General features: G+C 68.2%; 2 protein-coding genes across 2 annotated transcripts; one reads left to right on the top strand and one right to left on the bottom strand.

Annotated features, from left to right (window-relative positions):
• Positions 1-115: 115 nt before the first annotated feature.
• Positions 116-5,991, top strand: CHLRE_02g080300v5 (uncharacterized protein). Its single transcript, XM_043059225.1, has 5 exons — positions 116-722; positions 926-1,134; positions 1,389-1,481; positions 1,649-3,196; positions 3,360-5,991. Exons 1-5 carry the CDS (start codon positions 551-553, stop codon positions 5,652-5,654), a joined length of 4,317 nt encoding a protein of 1,438 aa, XP_042926859.1. The 5' UTR covers positions 116-550; the 3' UTR covers positions 5,655-5,991.
• A 9-nt stretch (positions 5,992-6,000) lies between these two features.
• CHLRE_02g080250v5 (uncharacterized protein) lies at positions 6,001-9,395 on the bottom strand. The gene is made up of 5 exons (XM_001701628.2): positions 8,938-9,395; positions 8,564-8,707; positions 7,518-7,607; positions 7,136-7,231; positions 6,001-6,813 (listed from the first exon to the last, which is right to left on the bottom strand). The coding sequence occupies exons 1-5, from the start codon at positions 9,064-9,066 to the stop codon at positions 6,709-6,711; spliced, it is 564 nt and encodes a 187-aa protein (XP_001701680.2). The 5' UTR covers positions 9,067-9,395; the 3' UTR covers positions 6,001-6,708.
• Positions 9,396-9,421: the final 26 nt, after the last annotated feature.

Raw genomic sequence — 9,421 nt, 5'->3', positions numbered from 1 at the left:
AGGGCAAGTCACCCATGTCCAGGTCCATGCCTCGTTGACCCCGGGCCTTCACCGGAGGGCACGGACGCACTGTTGCACTCGTTCTTTAATGTCTCGACATCCTGAGCTTTAGTTTCTTGGGGTACAATATGTAAACTGTGCAAGTCTTACGATGAGGTCAAGAAACCGTGTGCACACTGCGCCCCAGTGGGCAAATGATGCCAAATCATGTCCTGATGTTGGACCGAGTCTGCAACAGAGGCTTTCACAGCTGGTCAGCGCCAAAGGAGTTCCCGAGCGCGCGCAGAATGGACCTGAGCGCGCGAAAGCAGCCGCACCAGCACAACCTGCAGACTCTGGACAAGCTGCTTGCGTTGTTGGCCTAGCGGCTGCGGCCTCGCCGGTGCCTGAGCCTGCTTCCTCCGCAGCGGTTCCACAGCATGTTTTGTATCCACCTCCCGTTCCGCCATATGCGCCGCTGCGATCAGCATGGCCGGAATCAGCGCTTGTCGATTTCGTCAAACAGCAGGCGCTTTACCCGACCGACGTTAATGTCCGAGTGGGGCATCTCATGCTCGGCGAGGGCGCTGCACGCAGCGGCCTGCTGCACTCCATATCTGATGAGGCACTCGCCAACACGACAGCGACGCCGTCGTCGGCCAGCTTTAGGTTCGTGCAGCTGCTGGCGGAGGTGTGCGCGCGGACCGGTGCGCCTGGCGGCAGCGGCCGGGGACCCTGCGACGGTGAGGCGGCAGCGCGCAACCCTCGACGACTTTTCAGATACCGGTGCATTTAGATGCACCATAGATAACGCGTGGCTGTGTGGCGAGCCAGGGCTACTCTTGCACGTTGGGACGTTGTGCGTGTGTGCAGGATGCGCGTCGTACCCAAGCAGTTGTTAGGTTTCGCAAGGAACTCACCACGGAACCTATCCTGTGCGCTGCAGGCGAGCGAGGTCGCGAGGGCCCTCCGCCGCGACGACCGCAGCCCCCCGCGCCCGTGCTGGCGCCGGCGCTTGCGCTGGCCGCCGCCGCGGCCGGGCGCTGCGTGACGCCGCAGCTTGAGGCGCAGCCGTTGGAGGCGCCGGCGGCCCTGGCGGGCTTCCAGGGCGACTGGCTGGCGCTGCAGCCGGCAGTGCTGCCGTTCTGGGACAAGGTGGGCAGGGCAGGGCGGCGGGGCGTAGCAGCAGCTGGAGTGGGTTAAGTTGTGTGTAGTTGGATTGTGTGCGGTTGCAGCGGGTGGCGGCCGCCATTGCGTTGGGCAGCGGCCGCAGGGTCCGGCGCAAGGGCAGTCGAGTCTGGACGGCATTGGCGCTGCGGAAGCTGGCGCTTGGCTCAAGCTATTACATGGATGGGGCGCGAGCATGCGTGCACGGTGCGTTGACGTGACTTGGCGGGTCTGGTGTGCAGGTATCCCTGGAGCCGTGCGGGCCGCAGAAGGCGGTGGAGTTCTACGTGGTGTGTCCAGAGCAGCACTCGTCGGCGGCGCGCATGTTTGTCAAGGTGCGGACATGCTGTGTAAACGCCCACAGTCGGCGTCGCCTCGAGATGATGCCAACCCTCCGCGCCCGTGCTGTGATATTGAGTCAACCGTGTCGTTGGCCTCCTCGTTAGACGGGGTTTCTCCCAGCGGTTGTTAAACTCCTGATGGTTCTGTCCGTGGCTTGCAGGACGTGTCGGCGACCTTTCTGGGCATGCGGTTGGGCAGCCACCAGCCTGCACGCACGCCATCCCACCTCCACGCCATAGACGGCGTGGTACCCGTGCCCGCGGATCCGGGGCCGGGGCCGCCCGTGGGCGGAGCCCAGGGCGACGGCGACGCGGTCGCAGCGGCGGCGGCATGGCAGCAGCAGCAGGCGCTGGCGCTGGCGCGGCGGCCAGACCGATTGGTGCTGCGGAGCGCTGTGCTGGGTTTCCGCAGCAACCACGCGACGACATCAGTGGCTGGCGACCTTGGCTGGGAGCCAGATGAACCCAGCTACCGGCCCCGCGCGGGCGCGGCGTCGGGGGCGGGCGCCTGGCAAGGGATGGCGATGGCGGCAGCAGCAACAGGGGGCGCGGCGGCGGGGATGGCGGCCCCGCCGCAACCGGCGGCGGCAGCGCGGCAGCAGCCAGCGACGCACGTGCATTTCTGGCGGAACCTGCGGCATGTGGGCCGCCAGCTGCAGCGGCATCTCCTGCTGCAGCCGCCACGGGAGCTGCGTCAGCTTAACCAGCAGCCGCGCGGTGTCTCTGGTGGCGCTGGCGGGGCAGGGCGTGGGCTCAGCGGCGGCGGGGCGCCCGGCGGCGGCGGGCCAGTGGCCAAGCCGGAGGCCGGCGGAGCGGGCGTGGGCGTGGCCGGGACAACAGGCGCCGGCGGTGCCGGCAGCACAGCACCGGGGGACCCGTCTATGGCGGGTGCGGCGGTGGGAAGCGGTATGTTGGACCTGGGGCCCGCGGCGCTGGTGGTGTATGTGGTGCCGCCCAGTGACAGCGTGGACGACGTGGCGGCGGCGCTGATGGAGGTGGCCGCTTGCCTCGCGCCCGTGTGCCCCGCGTCACGGATGCTGCCCGCACGCGTGCCGCTGGCGGCGCCGCCCGGTGCGGATGCGGGCGCTCTAGGGGCCGAGCTGCAGGCGGGGCCTGTCGCGGGGCAGGCAGCAGCCATTGCGCGGGGCCAAACCGGCGGCGCAGGCGCGCGCCTGGGGCCAGGGACAAGCGCTGTGGCGTGGCCGGGCTGCCACAGCGTGAGCAGCAGCGTGTGTGGGCCGGGCCTGGTGCCTGGCGGCGGCATGGTGCCGGGCTCGGTCACGTTGAGTAGCGCCGGCGCGGGTGCGGCTCTGATGGCGCTGGCGGCGGCAGGGCCGCCAACAGGCACCAGCAGCAGTGCTGCGTCGACGCCGCCGGAGGCTCCGGCCTGCAGCGTTGGCCCCAGCGGCGTGCCGGCGGCGGCGGGCGCGGGAGCTGCAGGGGCTGTTGACGGCAGCAGTGGGCCTGGGGCCGCGGAGGGGACGGGGCCGAACGCGAGCGGCGACACAACAGACCCGGCGTTGCTAGCACGGCTGGGCGGCGCGGCGCGGCACCTGTACCGCGCGACGTCGTGGCCGGCGCCCGCAGGTACCGGGGGTGGTAGCGGTGGCGGTGCTGCCATGGCGGCGGCGGCGGCGGCGGCTGGGCCGGTGGGCTCGACGCCGCAACTTGACCTCACTCAGCTGGCGGCGACGGAGCTGGTCATCCAGGTGAGGAGGCTAGTGAGGGGCGGCTGCAGTCGTAGGGGTGATAGTAGTCATGGGACTGTTGGGGGTACCGCAGTGTTTATTGGCGAGCACCGGCATCATCACATCAGCAGTTCAGCACTGAACTCCCTCATGTTTCATTAAAAAGCCCCTCCCTCCTGTGCAGTTGGTGCTGCCTTCCTCCTTGTACGACGTCACTGGAGCCTGCGTGCGTGCCACTGCTTGCGCCGCCTACACCAAGCTCTGCCGCCGCCTGGCGGGCTACGGCGCCGCGGCCGCCACCAAGGCGGCGGCCGCCAATGCGTCGGCGGGCCAGGGCCTGCCCAGCACGCGGCGTGCGCAGCCGGCTCAGGAGCTGGCGTCGCGGCATGTGCACGGAGAGGGCGGCGGCGGCACCGCGCCTGCATCCATAGGCGGGGCAGCAGTGCAGGCGAGCTGCAGCGGGCGCACGCCAGTGTACGAGCCCCTTCTAGCACTGGCGCCGCCACAAGCGCTGGCGCTCGCGGCAGCAGCAGCCGAGGCGACGGGGCACCCGGCAGGGGCGGGAGCTGGTGGCGAGGCCGCAGCCACGGCCCGTGCACGCAGCCCCGCGCCGGCGTCGCTGCATGGGGGCGCGGGCGGGGCATCCGTAATGGCTCCGGGGGCAGTAGCAGCGCCGGTGCAGCCACAGCCGGCGCCCGACGCAGCTTCTGCGCATGCGGCCGCGCTCGCTGCGTCGGAGCGGCCGACGCTGCACTGCTGTTACGCTTGGCAGCGCTGCAGCGGCAGCAATGGCAGGGCCAGCGAAGGAGCCGCTGCATCGCGGGCTGCTGCGGGGCTCGGAGGTTTTGCGGGCGCAACCGCCGAGTTGGAGCGCTGCTGGCTGGCCCTGGCGTTCTGTGACTCGGAGGGCCGCGTGCTGGACACGCGGGCTATGTCGCTGTGTAGCAGTAGCAGCAGTGGCGACAGCAGTAATGAAGGCATGGGTATGGACATGGGCACAGCTGCAGCCGTAGACGGACTTGGGAGTGGCGACGTTGCGACCGCACCTGGCGCGGGGCACGAAGCGGTGACGGCGGCGGCAGCCACAGCTGCGCCCGTGGCGGCAGTAGCAGGCGACGCCGCGAGCTGCCGGAGCAGCCTGTTGCCTGCTGGCAGTAGCACGAGCGCGATGGCGGCGGCGCTGGGGCCTGCGGCGGGCCCTCAACAGGCGGACGGGGGCGGCGGCGGGGGCGGCAGTAGCAGCAGCTTGCTGGCGCTGCGCACGCCGTGCAGCTGCAGCATGGAGACGGACGCGTGCCCCACCGCCGGAGAGGCGGAGCGGCAGTCGCAGCCGGCGCCAGAGAGTCTGCCGCCGCTGGCGCTGGACGCGCTGGTTTGCCGTGTGGTGCTGGGGCACGCGCAGATGCTGCGCCGCCAGTTGGCGGGTGCCGGCGGCAGCAGCATCGGTGGCGGTGGCGGGGCGGGCGCAGCCGCCGGGGGGCACACCGATGCAAGGGCGGCAGCAGCTGCGGACGAAGGCCTTGCGCCGGGAGCACCAGCCGCGCAGGTGACGATTGCGGTCACCAAGCTTGGCAGCCCCACGGACGCCGAGGCGGCCGCGTGGCAGCGCCTTCTTACCTCCCGGGACAGCGGCAGCTGTGGCAGTAGCAGCCGCAACAGCAGTAGCAGTTCGGATGTGTCCCTGTCCTGGCTGCAGCTGCATCCGTCTGTGGCGGTGCCCCAGGGCTTCCGTGTCCCACCCGGCGGCTACGTCGTCCGCCACGCCGGTGCGCCGTCGGGTCCTGGCGCGGGCGCTGCGGCGGCGGCGACGCCAGCCCCAGTGACGCTGTGCGCCTTCCCCACGCAGCAGCCACCCAGCGCCGCCTGCGCGGCTACGGAGGGCCTCAGCCGCCACCTGCGCATGCTGTCCGTGCACACGTGGCCCCGGCCGCAGCACAGGACCAGCCCGCCGCCTCCGCAGCACCAGAACCACAGCCATCACCAGCAGCAGCAAGGGCCGGCGGCGCAAGTGGACGCGGTCATGGCCGACGGCGCAGAGCCCACGCGAGACGTGTCTGCGCAGCCGGAGCTAGAGGCCGCGGCGAAGCGGCGGCGCCTGGACCCAGCCCGCGACCCGGGCGCAGGTGCAAACGCAGGCGCAGGCGCGCTTGCCGGCGTCACCGGCGCGGGCTGCTGTTGGAGCGACCCAAGCCTTGCGCTGTTGCGGCAGCTGGCGGCGCTGTGCTCGCTGCGTGACGCGATGCTGGCGGCGCAGAGCGGCGCGCGCGGCGGGCCGACACCCGGCGGGCGCTATGCCGCGGCGGCGCCCACTGCCGGCGGCGCGGCGGCGGCGGGCTCTGACGTGACGCTGCTGCTGCCGCTGCATGTGGCCGTGTGCCAGCGGTTGCTGAGGGCGCTGGTGGTGTGTGAGCGGTTGGCGGCAGCCTCCTCGGGCGCCGGTGCGATGCAGTCGGCGGCGCCACGCCGGGCGGGCCCATGAGAGCGTGGGCGGTTTGGTGCGGAGGTTAGCGGCGGCGATACATAACGGCGGGATGCGGAAAGGGATGATGGCTGTTGTGCGCGGGCGCGGCGCATAGAACTGTGAAGGGTATTGAGCGGAACCAGAAGACGAGTGGTGCTCTACTACGCCGCACTGCGCAGCATTTGCATAGTAGCGCAGGCGCGTGTGTGCATGGCAGCCTGCCTCTGATCACCATTATTTCATGTTAGCCGTTGCCGCGTGCGACACGATGGGCGTATGATGTTGACTAGGTCTATCAGGACTTCGTGGTGAGGACCGCAAAGGTTCGGCAGTTTCTCAGTGTAGGCGCATTCAGTACTGACGAGACAGGCTCGTTTTACAGCTCAGTCGTGATGTAACTTGGCACATTACGCATACGACGTTGTAAGTGAAATTGCTATCCGCGGCGACGGCACCAGGCACACCCAGGCCGTCAAAAACACAGGCGGCGCAAGGTCCGAAAGAATCTGAATCAGGGGGCAATTGCAGCATTCGTCATGCCGATGCCATACCCCCACTGCCTGACTTGGAAGCATCCGTATTACCCAAATGCTCCCCTAGGTTCTAAATGTCCTGATCAAAATCTATTTCCATTTCCTGCACACCACCTATCTGTGCCTGGCAATAGTGCTTTGCTCCACCCCTCGCCTCCAAGGCGCTTCTCCACAGCAAACCGACCACACAGTTGATGGCATCTCCATGGAAGTCCACCGGTCCGCTCCAACTTCCCCTGCGGGCCGGACCTCCGTACACAACCATTGTGCCGCCAGCCTCCGCAATCCAGTCTTCGCAATGCATCACAACGGCCGCGGGCGCCCCAAAACGCGCACCCTGCACCGCGCCCCACACAAGTATGGATCCATGGCACATGCCAGGCCCCAGTCAGCGGCACCGGGTCCATTGACCATGACCTGCAGCTGCCCAGCCGCCGCTGCCCAGTCACAGCTGCCCAGTCACAGCTGCCCAGCCACCGCTGCCGAGCCACAGCTGCCGAGCCACAGCTTCCCAGCCGAGCCGTGTCCTGCGCCGTGCTTTAGTGGCCGTCAAAGTAGCACATGATGTCGGTGGTGGTCCAGAACATGGACGTGTCCTTGGCGTGGCCCAGGGTGTACACGGGCGACATGAGCTCCACCACGTCCTGCCGGCAAGGGAGGGGCGGGGCGAAGGAGAAGGGAGGTGAGAGCGGTCGAAGAAAGGATCGGGCAGTGGAAATACGGGTCTGGCTAGGGCGGGAAGGCGGGCGCGGCAGCGCTGCCAGCCAGCCAGCCGGTGGGAGCAGCCAGTTGGCGCCACACAGCCTTCTTTCCACGCCCTTCATCCCAAGCACCCTGAAGCCACCAGCCGCGCAGCCGCCCAGTCCCCAGCCCCACCTATTTCATTTGGCTCGGGCACATACCCCCGCCCCAACCCGCGTGGCTCCCCAGCCCCCTGCTCCAGTCCGTCCCCCTCCCCCCCCCCACCTGCAGGATGAGGAAACCGAACAGTGGCGTGAAGTCCAGCTGGCCGAAGAGCGGCGGCAGGATGCCGCGGTAGATCTGCAGGTACGGCTCCGTGATCTGCGTGCAGCAGCAGCAGCAGGAGCAGGAGGAGCAGGAGCGTCACAGCGGGGCACCAGCGCAGGCGGTCATGGGCACAGGCGTGTGATGCCCGCATGCCGCAGTCAAGGCCGCAGTCCCCCAGGCCCTATTTTTACCACGGTTTACCACGGTTGGACTAACCCCCTGGTTGACCGATTTCACGCATGAATGCACACACACGTTGCGCTATATATCATGCACAGCGTTAACCCGCCAGTCGCTTCTTCCCGCCCGCCCCGCCCCACCCATCTCCGCTGCGACCCACCAGGCGCAGGAAGGCCCAGGGCTGCGAGTTCCAGTCGATGGAGGGGAACCACGACAGCAGCACGCGCATGAACAGACAGAACAGGTACATCTGTAGTGGGAGGTGGGGCAGGAGGGAAGGGGCGGCAAGGCAGGCGCGGGGTGGGGGATGTTGAGTGGGGGGTTGCAAGGATGGTTGGAAAAGCGGTACAGCTATGTTGAATGGGGGGAGGGGCAGAGGGTGTGTTATGTGGGCGTGTGGTGATGGGCACAGCCGGTGCGCTCTTGCGCCCTGGCGGCGCCGGTGCTGGTTCTGGGCAGGCTATGAGCACAGGGGGCTTGCCCACTCACTGAGTGACTCGACAGCGGCCCTGCTGCAATACTGAGTTCCCGCCTACGCATCCCAGCACCATGAAGAGGACTGGCAGCGGCGGGCTGGGCCCGCCGTATGGGCCGCCGCGCCGGCGGCTGCAGCAATTGTGCGCGCGGGTGCGGGACGCTGGGCCCACCCTGTAGGCAAAGGCACCGCTGCAGGCGTGCTGTCGCTGGCCGACCGCAGCCCCGGAAGGGCAGCTGGCTTGCGTGCCCGCCCTCCCCACGACTCTTACTGCGATGGTTAAAGCAATCTGGCACCTCCTCATGCGCGCCACATATATTTTGAGCACGAGCCGTAGCAGGGGCGCCCAACTTGCCGCTGCTTGGGGCGTGCTGCCGCCTGCTCAGCACTGGGCTCAGCTTCGCTGCAACCCCTCGCTGCACGGCGCCCTGCCCACAGGTGCCGGTGCGCTCCTGTTCCCCTGCCGCCCCCGCTGCTGTGGCTACCGCCAAGCACACTGCTGGGACTGCTTCTGCTTCTGCCGCAGCTGTTCACGCTGTATGGTACTGCGCTCCGTGTGGCTATGCGCATTGGCCTCCGCCGAGGGCACGCCCCATGAACATCACCGGGCACCCAAGCGCCTGCGCCAGCTGCTCATCCGCACCGCCCCACACGCCGCGAAGCTACCGCCGCTACCGCCTACCCGTAGCCGCGGCTTGCCCGCTTTCGCACCCCTCCACCTACAGCCGCACCTTGGCGAAGCCAAAGGCCGCGCGCTCAAACGTGCGCGCGTACACCGACGTAAGCGACTCCGCCGCGAACGCCTTCGCCAGCGGCAGCACAAACCCCAGCACCCGCGTGTGCTTCTTCAGCTCCTTCACCTGCTGCCGCCAGTCCTGAGCAGTTCCACGCAGCAGGGCCCGGGTGTCCATGTAAGAAGGGGCTCGTGTGCCCGTGAGCGCTAGGCGGGAGGAAGCACCGTGCCGTGGCGAGGGCTTGAGCCCCCGAGCCCCCGAACCCCCGAGCAACAGATCCGGCCCCTCTGCCACTAGATCTAACCCCGCTTCTTCCGCCTCTGGCACCTATCGACCCATTACAGCAACGCCCGCGCTTAAAAGCTCCACACCTGCTGAACACCGTCGATGTTACTGGGCGATGGCAACGCCGAGGCCACGGCATCGCGCGCCTTGTTAACATATTTAGCTGCTACTTGGAAAACTGCAGTTGCCAGGCTCACAGCGGCGCAGGTCGCCATGAGCTCGCGTCCGCTGGACACAATGCGCGCCGCCAGGTTCTGCAGAGGCTGAGCCTGAGCTGTCCCATTGCTGCTTTGGGATGGTAGTGCAATTGCTGTGCTGGCGACGGGCGTCAAGCGGCCTAGGCCCCTGACCGGGCGTGCTGCACGCAGGCGAAGCACTGGCCGGGTCGAGCTAGTCACTCGCTGCCGCTGCAGCTGCGTTCCCGCAGCAGACTTTAGCATCGTGTATACAATTAAACAGTGTCGGTGTCACAATTTGGCCTCCGAAACTCAGTCGCGTGCAAGCGCACAGTGGGTCGGCCCGGCAAGCGTCTAGCGCAATTCCCTACAGCCTACACAGGTGCTAAACGAA

This window comes from Chlamydomonas reinhardtii, chromosome 2 (assembly GCF_000002595.2).
Source record: "Chlamydomonas reinhardtii strain CC-503 cw92 mt+ chromosome 2, whole genome shotgun sequence".
Taxonomy (NCBI): Eukaryota; Viridiplantae; Chlorophyta; class Chlorophyceae; order Chlamydomonadales; family Chlamydomonadaceae; genus Chlamydomonas; species Chlamydomonas reinhardtii.
The sequence above is the reverse complement of the archived record's forward strand: the minus strand, read 5'-3'. Positions and strand labels throughout refer to the sequence as shown.